The following is a 14,909-nucleotide window of genomic DNA, read 5'->3' on the forward strand; positions in this document are numbered from 1 at the left end:
TTTGATAATTGGTATAAACAAATGTATCTAATATACATTTGTTTATGTGTATTATTTCTTGGTAATATCTTTAACAAATTTTATACTGACCAAATAAAAATTTATACTTTTATTTTTTGCTTCATTGTGCATTATAACGTTACACTGAAAGTTGATATTTAAACTTTACCACGTTTTGTGTATTTTGTGAAACCCGCGTTACTTATAATGTCACCTAAAAAGCAACGTGCTTGTAAAAGAAAAAATATTTTATCAAAAACTAAACTTAAATTAAGAATGAAGAATATCCAGAAAAGATTCCATAAAGATAAGTCGTAAGTAAATTTGATAACTTAATTTTTGTTGCTGTATATAAAAACAAATTTGCTGTCACTAGAGCTGGCTGCTTATGATATTCCATATTTGTTTCACTCTAATTGTATTTGATTTATAAAATTAAAATTTTAAAAATCATTTCACATCATTTTGAGACTATATTTATCATAAAAATCGATTATATTTATAAATATATATGTATATAATACATATATATGTATATAATACATATTATTTAGATATTAAAAAACATACTTCAAAATTTATACCTTAAATTCATATTTAATTTTTTAATGTTCTTATTATAAGACGAATAATTATTTTATATAGAAAATTGAATGAAATACCACATAATGAGTCAACTTCAAATTATGATGAAAAATATCATCCTATAACAAATATCACTTCATTCAATCATAATTTACTTCAAAATAGTATTAATCCGGATTTATCGTAAGGGTCTTAAATGTTTTTATTTATACAATTTTTTTTTCAAAATATATCATAAGCTTTTAACTTTGTAAAAATGTAGAGATAATATTACCACACATTTTAAACCTTCTAATTTTTAACATAATAATAATATATCTCATTCTGTAAGAAATAGTACTCCTCTAAATCGTAGTTTATTGAAAAATAGTATAAATCAGGATTAATAAATATTTTATTTACATCACTGTTATCATAAAATCTTTTGATTTTTTTTAAACTAAGAATCAGTATGGTCATACATGATACGCCCTCCAGTTCTGAAATGACAGAATGGTCACAATCCAAGTGAGTAATTATATCATAATAGTTTTTTAAATATTTCAACCCCTATTAAGAAATAATTATTACTTATAAAATTATTTATAATTTAATTAAAAATATTTATGAATATCTTTTTCTGTATCTTTTTTACTCAAGTGACTATAGTACATCGGAACATAGTTTAAGTATCCATATGGAAAAAAATAGTGTTTCATCGATTAGTGAAAATGAACCGAATAACCAGTAAAGCATTTCATTAATAATTTACTTATGTATTCAATAAAAACTTCAATTTTCTAGAGAATTAAGTGGTAGAAGAATTGTGAATATATCACATTTAATTCAACAAATTCAAAAGCGTCATGTTGGCCCATATGATTGCTCGTTTGTCGACATGGAATATGAGTCAGAGGTGATCTATGGCTTTTCATCAGTTATCACATTCAAATGTAAAGTTTGTAACATAAAAACTAAATTACATACAGAGGATATGAAACAGTCGGAGATGCGAATAAATAAAGCTGTCGTAAATGCTTGTCATGCAATTGGAATTGGTCATACTCAGCTACAAGAATTCGCGGGATTTCTCGACTTGCCTGTTTTGTGTAGTAGAGGTTTTTTGAATATTCAAACTGAGGTAGCCGAAGTAGTTCATGCTACTGCATGGGATGAAATGAAGAAAGCCGGCGACGAAGAAAGAAAATTAGCATTTGAATCTGGTGACGTAGATATCGATGGCACGCCAGTTATTACTGTTGTCACTGATGGCCAATGGTCCAAGCGAAGCTACAAGACCAAATATGACGCATTATCTGGAGCAGTAAGTCCCTACAAGAACATTATATATTTCTTCTGCTTGTTACACAACTCACTAATATATTTTTTTTAATTTGTTAATAATATTGTCATTTGAATGATAGTTATACATTTATACATTAATTAATGTATAATTAATGGTTGTTTTTAAGACAGTATTAAGTTTAAAATACCAACTTTTTATGTCGCCTCTAAAAATCAAAAATATTTTTACATCAAATGGTTGTAATAAAAAATTTAAATAAAATTATTAAAATAATTCTAACGTTTTGTTTACACGTAGGCAACAATAATTGGACTAAAAACTCAAAAAGTTTTATTTGTTGGAATACGTAACAAATATTGTATAATTTGTCAAAGGGCTTCAAGTATGAAAATTAAAAATGTACCAGATCACAAATGTTTTCTTAACTGGAAAAAAGCTTCAACATGCATGGAAGCAGATTGCATTCTGGAAGGATTTTCTAAAAGCATCGAAATGCATGGTCTTAAATATAACTGTTTGATTGGTAATTAATAAATTATATACAAGTACTAAATTATTATTATTGTGTTATTACATTAATAATAAAAATATATTGCTTGATAGGTGATGGCGATAGTAGTGTAACTAAACGATTGGTAGAAAGTCGACCATATGGCATTGAATTCAATATTAAAAAAATTGAATGTAAAAATCACCTTTTGAGAAACTATACTTCAAAACTTACAGCTATGGCCAGAAACACAAAGTATCCACTTCGTGTTCGCAAGTTCATATTGTCAAATATTCTGCGGTTTAGAAGTGATGTTCAAAAAGCTGCCCTTCATTGGAGAAAAGAAGCAGGACTAACCAAATTACAAAAAATTAAAGGTATCAATTTATAATATTATTTTACTCAGTCAGAGAATCAGATTCTTTATTACATTTTATTTTGAATAACATGATGTTCAGTTTAATTTTACATGTACCATTAACTTGATACATTTTAAGTTTTAATAAATGTATATTATTTTAGGTCTTAAGAACGACTTAATTAATGCACCCTATCATAGACTTGGCCAACATACAAAATGCAGTTCATACTTTTGTACTGGATCAAAAGAAACAACTATAAATTTAGTTCCAGAGGCGGAAACTGGAGAGATGATGAGAGAAATATTAAATATTTCTTCTAGACTCGTTTCTCATTCAGAAAGTTTATTAGAAAACAAGACCTCTAATATTTGTGAACAATTTAATTCTTTGATTAATAAACACGTAGGAGGTAAGAGATTGAACTTTTGTGGAAGAGGCAATTATAATACGAGGGTAGAGGCAGCTGTTGTGGCATTCAACTCCAAAGAATATTTAAGACAAATACATAAAAAAACAAGTAACTGCAGTCCAGGTAAAATATATAGTTCTAAAATTATAATTATAATTTTAGAATTTTTAAAAATTAAAAAATACAGAAATTATTTATTTTTTAATTATTTCACATTCTTATTATTATAGGAAAATTCGGTAAAAAGTTTTTATTGAATCACGAAAGAATAAAGTGCAATACTAGTAGAAGACGACAATTATTCCCCGATAAGAGAAAATGCAAAAAACCTAAATCAAATGGTGCGGATGAAGACTATGGACTAGCAGAACCGCTTATAGAAATATTTTCACCGGAAGAAATTGAGATGAAAAAAAATAATTTTTTGGAATCTTTAGGTCAAGCTGATGTTAAAAAAATTGAAATTGAAACGAGAGATCAGAGCAACAATGCAATGTGGTACAGTGAACGAAAGAAACGCTTGACTGCCTCTAATTATGGTCAGATATGTAAGATGCGATCCAACACAAGCTGTAGAAATGTAGTTTATAATATTTTATACGCACCTGATGTTCAGTCAAAAGCATTGCAGCATGGAAAAATAATGGAAGCTAAAGCTCGACAAGAAGTTGAGCGGTTATTAAATAAAATTGTCAACAATAGTGGTTTGGTAGTAGATCCAGATTTTCCATATTTAGCCGCTAGTCCAGGTAATTAAATCGAATGTTTTATTTGTTTTATGTTAGATTACTATAAAACGACAACATTTTTTTTTAATAATTCATTTTAACTTGTATAAGATAAATTTATAGCTAAAACTGGGCATATAACGCGCTGATATTTACATCGTACATACACTTTATTCTAAGTATTAAAAATTTAATTTTAACTAGCGTAAAAATCAATGACATAAAGAAATTATTATTGTGTTATATTACTATATTACCTACTATACTACGTTTGTCTAGACGGTGTAATAGAAGAAAATTATTTGGTGGAAATTAAATGTCCGTATTCTGCTCGTGACTCGAGTAGTGCTGTAGAAGCAGTAGAAAATAAACTAGTAAGTATCAATTTAATTAAGTAATATTAAAAATAAATATTTATTTTTAAAAACTATACAAATTTTATTTTTAGTTACAATATTGCAAGTTTGAAAGTGCTAAATTAAAGTTAAAAGAAAACCATGTGTACTTTTATCAAATAATGGGTCAATTACACTCTACACGTAGAGAGAAATGTTTTTTTGTAATTTATACTAACAAATGGATAAATATAGAGGAGATATACTACAATCAAACATTTTGGAACGAAAAAATGTCAAACCAACTTAGAATGTAAACCAATCAATTAATAATATATATTGTTAAAAATATAAATAAAAAGTCACTAATATTTTACTTTCATAGGTTTTACATGGAGTGTTTACTACCAGAGATTGTAGATCCCCAGTTCCCAAAGAGATTGCTCAAATCAGATATAAAAGAACCAAAAAAAATATCAAAAAACACAAGAAAAAATTAATATATATAAAATAATTAAAAATTTGTTTGATTAATTATTTTTCTTTTTTTTCCTTCGACTCTATAATGACTTTTTTCAAGGTAAAACCACACTGCACTAAAATCTAACATATGACTGTAAATTTAAGGTGATTGTGTCATGGATAGTGACACTGCATTAAAAGATAAAAAAACTTTTATTCTCTATTCTCGGTCGAAAAGAATCGATTTATAATCAGTAAAAATTTTAATAATTAGTTCCCCAACAATTTCAATAATATTCGATGTTTTAACTTAACTAAGTACTAACTACATACATGTTACTAGATATTATTATTATATATTTCACATAACACGATAAATTATATAAAATTAATTTTTTCATTGTTGTGAATAAATTATTAACTACAAATGTGATACTCATAACATTTTAACGTTTAATAAGCGGTAGCATTTGAAATAATATCATATTATAATCTTATGATATTTTATTATAATTACATATTCATTTTGTTTTATTTTATGAGAGCTTTATCGCCTTTATCAATGAAAATAATATGTAACGCACAGCACAACAGTCAATAGTAGAATGATGTGCTGCTCCAAAATAATATTAGGCGGCCGTACAGGTGTGCGCGTGCTATATGGAATGATGGACAGGGGGTGATTGAAGAGTTCGGTTGTAAAACATCTAAAAGCGCATTCTCTCGGTCATATCGTTGTTTCGTTTGCCCGTATGGCGTCCTCTTAATACTGTTGTCTGTCACAATTTACAATGCAATACCATTGAATATCGATATCACTATACAATTATCATTGTTTTGATTTATTCGGTAAAATAGTTGACCAATTTCTAAAATTAGATTTTTTCTGAATATCTTTATCATCTAGCTATTATAGTCGATTGTAGACAATAATCACGGACCAAGATTATATTATATATATACTACATATCTTAGTTCGTAGCAATAATACAGCTATATAAACAGTAGTTCATAACATTTTTCTAAAATACAAATTAAAGCTAAGAAAGACTCATGGGTTAATATGTGCTCTAAGTTACAACTTTTGCGATAAAGTGGTACCACCATACGTTCTTAACCTTGATGAATCTAATTCATACTTCGCAACTCATGTGCCGCATAATAATACCAACTTCCTTTCATCTCCTTTCAGTCGTTATGAACTCTCCTTAGCTATTTCCTCTAGAAAGTCCACTGCAGCTGGCTTAGATAGTATTTCTCCTTTAATGCTCAAACACCTTCCTATTAAAGCATTTGATATACTCTTATCTATTTTAAATGATTTATGGCTTAATAATATCATCCCTGAATCCTGGAAAACCTTTAAAGTCATTCCTATTCCTAAAAGTGGTGCTTCAAGCCCTGCATACCGTCCTATTGCTCTTTCTTCTTCCTTATGCAAAATAACTGAGTTTATTTTAAAAACTCGCCTCGATTGGTTTCTTGAAGCCAATTCTCTATTACCAAATAACATGTTTGGCTTTCGACGCGATGTAGGCACTATGGAATGTTTATCTTCCTTAGTTGGGTCTGTTTATCATTTGTATTGTAACCGCCTTTTTACTGCAGCTGCCTTTGTTGATATTCGTGGTGCTTTTGATTCTGTTCATATACCTATACTTATTTCTCGTCTTTTTTCCCTCAATATTCCTATTGTGATGTGTAAATTTATATTTTCTTTATTTCATTGTCGTAATCTCCATTTTAACTCCCCATTTGGCTCTACCTGTTATAGAACCACTTATAGAGGACTTCCTCAAGGTAGTTGTCTCAGTCCAATTCTTTTTAACATTTATACTGCAGATATAAGCATCGCTCTTTCATCATCCAACAATCATTCGAGTTTATTTAACGATGACATTATCATTTTTTCTTCCCATAAATCACTTGAGATTGCTGCCTCTAACATTAATATTGCTCTCCAAACTCTCTCTACGTCTCTTCAGTTATCTTTTTTTGAATCTGCTCCGGAAAAAAGTAAAGCTATTGTTTTCACAAGAAAACACATTCTTCAAATTCCGAATATTTATCTTGATAATGTTAGTTTATCTTATTATGATTGTGTCACTTACCTTGGCCTTAAGCTTGACCAAAAACTTCGTTGGATGCCACATTTTAAATACCTGATTTCCACTTTACCACGTTGGTCCAATTTGTTACGTTCTATAGCGGGGACTTAGTGGGGCTCCCACCCCTCTTCACTTCTTCTTGTATTTAAATCTCTTATACATTCCAAAGTAGATTATGGATCTTTTCTATATTCCTCTGCCTCCATCGTGCACTGTAAATTCCCTTATGACTTCTTGTTTACGTACTATCTTAGGCGCCGTTTACTCTACCCCAAATATAAGTTTAGAAGTGGAATGCGCTTGTCCCCCCATCGAAGTTCGTTCTCGACTTCTAGCTTGTAAATTTCTTACTAAACAGTTATCCTATTCTGCCAACTCGATATTTTATAATTATCATTCTCTATGCGCAGTTTGGCGTTATGNTCATTCTCTATGCGCAGTTTGGCGCTATGTTCCCAAAACTCTTCCTTTACTTGCTTCAATCTCTTCGATTTTGACTCCGTACCTTAATATGATAATCACATCTTTAAATCGTTTGCCTATCTATGATGTCTCCTTCCTAGCTCTCATTTATTGCCCACCTATTCACTTTAACCATCACTTTCTTTCTTACTCAAAACTGCAATTACAATCTCTCCCTATTAATTTTGTTAATAATCTATTCAATGAATTCTTATTCTCTAATTTCTCCAATTATTGTTTTATGTTTACTGATGGTTCAGTAAGCTCTAATTCCGCTGGTTTCTCGTTCTTTATTCCTAGTCTTAATATTAAATTCCCAGATATTCTCCCTTCACAATCTTGTTCTTTTACTACTGAGTGTTATGCCATTTCTTCGGCCCTTGAGCTTATTTAATCCTTCAATATTTCTAATGATTTAATAATTACTGACTCTTTATCAGTCCTTTCTTCTCTCTCTTTTAATTCATTAAAAAAATCCAGATCTTTTCTTATTATTAAAATAAAATCATTAATTTATAATCTTTTCTTAGCTAATACAAAAATCGAATTTTTATGGTGTCCTAGTCATGTGGGTATTTTTGGTAATGAGGAGGCTGACCATTTAGCCAAACTTACCAAATTCATTACCCGTCGTCCAACCCTCAATATTCCATCGTCCGACTTCGTTTCATCCCTTAATAAGACGATATTTCTAGCATGGCAAGAATATTGGTCTTCTCCTTTCTCTCTCATCGCAGCTTGGCACAAATCAATTTCACCAACTATTCCCAATCATCCTTGGTTCCATAAACTTCCTCTCTCCCGGTTCCATATATTATCCTTTTCTCGACTAAGACTTGGTCATAATCGCCTTCCTTTTCATGCGTACAAAATGTCCCTTAACAATTCTCCTTTCTGCCCCAAACATGACGATGAAGTTCTCTGCGATTTTCCTCATATAATTTTTGACTGCTGTGCATTTGAAAGTAATCGTTCTATTTTATTTAATAATTTATCTCATCTTAATATCTCTCCTATTAATTGTTACGCTATTCTTAACTCAACTTCTCTCAATGTAATATCTTTAGTTATTTCTTTCATTTATTCAGCTGGTTTTTTTATTTAACGATGTTTACTGTAATTTTGTTGTTGTAAGATCAATTGTACTATTTTTTTTTTTATTATTATTATTTTTTTTCTTTTCTTTTCTCATTTTATTTAATTGTTAAGCTATAATAATACTTTGTATTGAAAGCTAATAAAAAAAATACAAATTACAAAAATATTAAATAAAATGCAATTACTTTTTTTTTTCATTACATTTTTAAAATAAATTTTGCTAAAATATTTTGCCGCCCCTGGGCATATGCCTACCCGTGCCACCCCTAAATACGGCCCTGATGTTACGTATGAATAATCAATACATATATTTTAATTTAAAAAAATACGTAACAAGCAGAATGTATTATGTGTAGTGTATCAATATACACTATAATATATAGTATATATGTAATAATTATTTAAATACTAAGAGTTACATTGAAAATTTTACTAAGACTTCTATTCAAATGTTTTATTACAAATTGAAATTTATTGAATTATGAAGTTAATATTTAATTATTTAATATTGTAGTTTTTATAGAGAAATAATAAAAAATTATAAAGTAGTATATTTTGTCACTTCTGTAACATACGTATAAACATTAAACGTTTTGATGCAATACTGTATGAACAATTTTTTTTTTACTTATGAATTATAAAACATTGGCTTACAAGGAATTTTCATCGGAATCAGAAATATATATTTCTAAATCAACTTTTCTCTCTGTTTTCAAATCGAAAATTTCACTTTTTCTATCATTTCTAAGTTATGATATTATTACTAATTATTTTATAGAACTTTTTATGGCCGACCCCAAGTAGTTGAGATTAAGGCGAGGAGCAAGAAGAAGAAGATAGAATTTTTTTATCACTTTTAATTTTTATATTATTACCAACTAGTTAAATATGAGTATTTACATATAAAAATACTAATTAAAACAAAAAAAAAATGTATTTTCAAATACAGCTTCTCAGCTTCGCTTCGAAGCTAATAAAGAGTGTTTTAAAAGTTGGTTCGTATTTTAAACGACTGTAAAATATTTATATTTTAAACAAAATTTAATTTTCTCTTAACAATCGTGTTGTGGTCTTGTCATTCAAGTATTGAGATTACATTGATTATATGACCACCCAGGCTGGCATAACATTGCAAAATCTGATCGTTGAAATTTTCAACGACACACACATAGAGTTTTGTGATCTCAGCGATGACTCTTCTGGTTTTAGTCTTCAGCATTAGAATCGTTGTTAGTTTGTCTTCATAACCATCGATTTCAAAATTTTGTTTTCAAATTTTTTTTTGTTTTAATTATTTTTTTTATATGTAAATAATCATTTTTTACTAGTTAGTAATAATATAAAAAAATGAAAAGTGATGAAAAAAAGTCTAATTGAAGATTTGAAAACAGCGAAAAAAGTTGAAAAAGAAAAGTATATTTTTGCTTCTGATGAAAGTTTCTTGTAGTCCTGTTTAATTATTCATAAGCAACAAACAGTTTTTTTTTGAAGAGTATTACATCAAGCCCTTTCAATTTGTATACACGTTAAAAGTAAAGAAATATACAACTACTTTATTATTTTTATAATATCTCCGTAAAAATTGCAATATTAAATTATTGAATATCAATTTCATACGTTTTCATTATAAAACTGTGAAAACTTTATTTTTTTTCTTTATTTACAAGTTCATTAGAGCAAACGTTTGATAGGAGCTCATTGAGCAAACACACCTCGTATATGCTATAGATAACAGAAGAGAATAACGTGCACTCAGTGGCGTATTTTGGGGGGATGTCCTCCATGTCTGGACACCCCCCGACTTAAAAAAAATGCCTAATATATTGGTATTAACTTTTTTTATAATATACTATATTTATTTACTATAAAATAAATGGTATTTTAAATAAATAACAAAATTGAAGATAATTTGATAGGATTCGACGACACGTATTTATCTACATTTTATCAGAGATTTCTAGAAATTATTTGGATTTCATTGGGTCATTTAGATAACAAAAATACCCGTAGCAAAAATATAATAACAACGGAAATATTCTGAACTTGTAGTTCATTTTTAAATTTATTTTATAGTTTATCAGTTTAGAGAATTATAAACAAATAATTTTAGTTACCCCTATTAAATATACCGCATTCATAAAAAATACAGAAAAGAATTTTTTGTTATTAAAATAGTATTTAAAAAATAAACAAAAGTTATGAAAGTCTTTATGAATCGTCATTTAGTAAAATTAAAATTAAGTTGTTAAGATAGTAGATACGCTTGTTAATCTAAAAATTTATAATTGGCTGACTTTTTAACTTAATTGTATCCATAACTGTATATTATATTTGTACACTCACATAACAAGAACATTAAATTATTTCAGTTAAGATAAATGTATATTAAATTTGAAATAAAATGTTACAAAGAAAAATAAGATTAAAATAAAATAACAAAACAACAATTAAACATAGAAAAAGTAAAAAAATGTTTGGTGGTATACAAATAAAAATTTCAATTTATAGTGAATATTAAGAAAATTGATATAAAATACAAAAATAAAATTTCATTCATAAAAATATTAATTGAATAGCTCGCCAGCAATAATTTTATTTTTGTGTCTTAATCTTATAAAAGGCATAAAATTTGTATTTATTGGTGTTGTATCTCCTCGAGACATTTTTTCTGCCAGCTCAACAGTAAATGGCCCACAATCATGTCCATTGGTTTGGCGAGATGTCTCGCCTATTTGTAATGTCCATATAGAAGCTATTCCTTTTTTGTCCATCTCCCATTCAATTAAGAAATTTTTTAATATCATTGGATAGGGACCCTCATAGGACTTAAGACTATCATATGATGTCACAGTCTTTTCAGGTATATTAACCATTGTCAATATCCAATGACTCTCATATACATTCATGGACACAAAAAGTAATTTTATTGTGTGAATATCTTTTTTCATCCATCTTCTTACAGCTGGATAACCTCCTCGAAAATACGCTACAATAAAATCAGTGACAACTGCATAAACTTCTGTTCGCCACCGGACTCCTAATAATACGGTTGGTCCGTATGACTAATAGTAGCGCACCGACAAATCACAATAATTGGTTTTAATCATTAATAGTGGAAAATAAAAAAGAAAAGGCTACCATTCATACAATTACTATAGTTTTAATAATACAATTTTAGTATAATATAAATTTACATACAATGACAACGAGAAAAACGTCCAAGCCAAGTCCTCCACGGATTCTTCGACCAAGCCACACGGTCCAGCCAGTGTACGAAAGAAGATCTTCAACAATAAAGAAGATGATGGCCCGAATACAGCACAAAAAAAAAAAACCAGGAACCAGCGTCGTATATTTGACGACCAACTCAACAAAATCCCACTGGATTTTCGTCACCGTACGCACACGTAAAAAAACCGGTCGTGCGTATCATAACAACAGCGTGTACAATACACTACTATATGAGCAATAGGAAAAAAAACGACATGCACGACACGTTCAATGCTGTCCACACCGCTGGTCAGCCATACTCACGGACCGGTTTATCCCCGCTGCAAGCCTTTCAAGTACTCTACATCAGAGGTTCTCAAAGTCAAATGAATCACGGACCCCCATCTAAAGACCTATAGTCTTTGAGAACCTCCGGTTGGGTTCCAGGCGTACTTTTTTTTTTTTGATCATCATTATATTATTTTTCGGAAAACAAGCAAAAAAAAAGTCAAAAAAAAAAATTTACGAAGGAACCCAACCCAACGCATTATGCTAATTATTCTTAGTTTTGCCTATATCGTTATGTGTAAATATATAGCTTTCTGTTTTTAATTTAATTTTGAATTTGATGAAGCACCAGATATAAAAAAAATATTTTTTTTGTATCAGGACTTGAAATTAAAAAAATTTTTAATGTACTCAAATATTTTTATTAACATAAAACATCTTGATAAACATATAAACACTATCAATGGGAAGAATGCATTTGTTTCTTAAACTTTATAATGTCCGAAGTATTAGGAACAATTTTTGAAATTTTCAACCTCAATGCTGTTTCAACGTTCTTCAGTCGATTTCTCTTGACACTTTTTATGTTACAAAGTGTAGAAAATGTCTGTTCACACGAATAAGTCGTACAAAAAGGCACAAGTTGTTTGAGGGCTTTGTTTGCTAAATCTGTGAATTCCGACCGGGCAAGAAACCAAAAATGACATTAATCATTTTCTTCTTTGAAGATTATTTCCCAAGCTCTACTGCAAGACAAATCTACCAGTTGATCTTGTTCATTTTCAGAGAGGATAGTAAGGCTGGCAATATCTTGTTGTTTGAAAGGGTGGCTCATACAGTCACTGTTTTTATCTGGTGCAGGAAAATACTTTCTCACAGCACTCGCTAAGTCTGTCATATGTTCGACAATCATGTCTTGAATCTCAACAGGTAGACTGTCTTCTGATTTGGTTAGAAATTGTTGTAACACAGGCAATGATGTGTAAGACTTTCTTTCAACTCGATTTAACCACAGCTTTAGTTTTTCAATCATTGCTCCGATTTTGTCTTCTACTACGAATATATTAGTATCAGGTCCTTGCAGCTTTAAGTTCAAAACATTCAAATGTGTAAAAAAATCTACCAAGTACACAATTTTGCAGAGCCACGAAAAGTCATTAAGTTTTTCTCTTAAGATGAACTTTTTGTGTGTACCATCACAAAGCAATATTCTTACTTCATCAGCTAGTTCGAAAAAACGTGTAAGAACGTTTCCTCGAGAAAGCCAGCGAATCTCTGTGTGTAAAAATAGCTGTTCGTGTTCACTTCCCATTTCTTGACATAGCTTGGTAAAAATGCGAGAGTTCAAGGGTCGAGACTTAATGTAGTTGACAATTTTGACGAGTTCGTCAAATACAGTTTTAAGCTCAGTTGACATTTTCTTCACTGCCAGAGCCTCTCTATGTATTGAACAGTGTGTCCACCTGACGTTCCGCGCTACTTGCATCACCCGAGCCATCAATCCAGTTTTATGACCCGCCATCGCTCCAGCTCCATCAGTAGTTAACCCTACACATTTATTCCAATCTAGTTCATTTTTTAAAATACAATTATTAAGAACTTCAAATACATCATTTGCATTGTTATGTATTACTTCTTTCCAAAATAACAGATCTTCAATGACATATTTTTCGGGTTCGTAACGGACAAAAGCTAGCAAGTGAGATTTATCAGTAAAATCTGTACTCTCATCTAGTTGTAATGCGAGCATTTCCGTAGATTTTAAACGTGAAATTAATTGGGAGTGCACATTTTCAGATATATCGTCAACCCTTCTCTTAACTGTGTCGTTTGATTTCATAATCAAACTTATTTCTTTGGCCGTAGTTTCATCTAACATTATACTGCACTTACTTTTTGCAGCAGGCATGATAAGCTCCTCTCCTATGTTATAAGGTATTTCCCGACTTAGCTATCAACGGAGAAACAGCATATGATGCAATGGTTGCCTTTTCATTTGTAGTGCCAGTTGCAATTTTTTCAATTTTATTTTTTGACTTTTTCATTTCATTATTTTTTATTTTAAAATATTCCATTGACTTACCAGAAAACTCGGAGTGTTTTGTTTCTAAATGCCTAAGCAACTTAGCAGGTTTCATTGCTTCATTGGAAAGTATTTTGTAACACAAACACATTGCGGTTTTTGTTCAATGTCTATACCCGCTTGCACAAATCCCAGGTTTAAATATTCATCACAATATTTGCGTTTTTTGGCTTTATTGACACTATCACTAGACTTTGAGCAAGACGGCTTGTCAAGGTTAGGTGGGACAAGGGCCTGTCTGCCGCCTCCATTAGTTTCAATCGGCACTTTAGTTGCACGTACAGTACCCATCTTTAACCAACAATCCATAGCTAATTTCTAAAGACCAACACTCAATTTTTTATTATTATATTGTAAATTTACCATATAATAATATACCACGTAGGACATAAGTCATTAACAACACAATATTCCGCGACGCGACGTAAAACGATCGAGACGGCTGCGATGGGCAAACTAATTTTAAATACTATTATAGGTATCTACGATTAATGATGAGCGTAATCTGTCTTTATGCTTGTTAGTTATCAATTTTCACCGAGTATCAATAATAATACTGGTAAATACAAAATTATAAAACTATTAATAGATTTATCGCGGTACACCAGTTGAAAACCACTAGTATAGATTATAGAAAGTACTTTCAAACACAAAATAACGTTTATTAACAGCAGCCTATATTTGGGTTGGGTTTGGGTTAGCTCCGCGGACCCCCTGATATGGGCTCTCGGACCCCTGGTGATCCGCGGACCACACTTTGAGAAACTCTGCTCTACATAATACCCGGCGCGGACGCGGAGATAAGCCGGCCATCAGCTGACTACTTTGGTGCTGCCCAACTTGCTCAAACAACTTCACCTTCTGACCGTTTTACANGACAACTGCATAAACTTCACCTTCTGACCGTTTTACTATCATTTTAATGTACTCATTAATTGTGTCTGAAGTATACCAAGATGTGTGCGATTTAAATGAAGGTGCATTATACTGATCAAGAGATTTTG

The 14,909-nt window shown here is 30.2% G+C and overlaps 2 protein-coding genes across 2 annotated transcripts; one reads left to right on the forward strand and one right to left on the reverse strand.

The window, feature by feature from the left end:
- The first annotated feature begins 120 nt into the window (after positions 1 to 120).
- On the forward strand, positions 121 to 4,929 carry LOC126903092 (uncharacterized). The gene is made up of 12 exons (XM_050681059.1): positions 121 to 314; positions 646 to 768; positions 1,030 to 1,092; positions 1,225 to 1,311; positions 1,369 to 1,888; positions 2,168 to 2,393; positions 2,474 to 2,737; positions 2,883 to 3,254; positions 3,362 to 3,880; positions 4,139 to 4,233; positions 4,308 to 4,507; positions 4,580 to 4,929. Exons 1-12 carry the CDS (start codon positions 208 to 210, stop codon positions 4,692 to 4,694), a joined length of 2,691 nt encoding a protein of 896 aa, XP_050537016.1. The 5' UTR covers positions 121 to 207; the 3' UTR covers positions 4,695 to 4,929.
- A 7,599-nt stretch (positions 4,930 to 12,528) lies between these two features.
- On the reverse strand, positions 12,529 to 13,731 carry LOC126900923 (zinc finger BED domain-containing protein 5-like). Its single transcript, XM_050676958.1, has one exon. It carries the CDS (start codon positions 13,729 to 13,731, stop codon positions 12,529 to 12,531), a length of 1,203 nt encoding a protein of 400 aa, XP_050532915.1.
- Between the last annotated feature and the right edge of the window lie 1,178 nt (positions 13,732 to 14,909).

Source organism: Daktulosphaira vitifoliae, unplaced genomic scaffold (genome assembly GCF_025091365.1).
Source record: "Daktulosphaira vitifoliae isolate Bord-2020 unplaced genomic scaffold, ASM2509136v1 Scaffold_3, whole genome shotgun sequence".
Lineage (NCBI taxonomy): Eukaryota > Metazoa > Arthropoda > Insecta > Hemiptera > Phylloxeridae > Daktulosphaira > Daktulosphaira vitifoliae.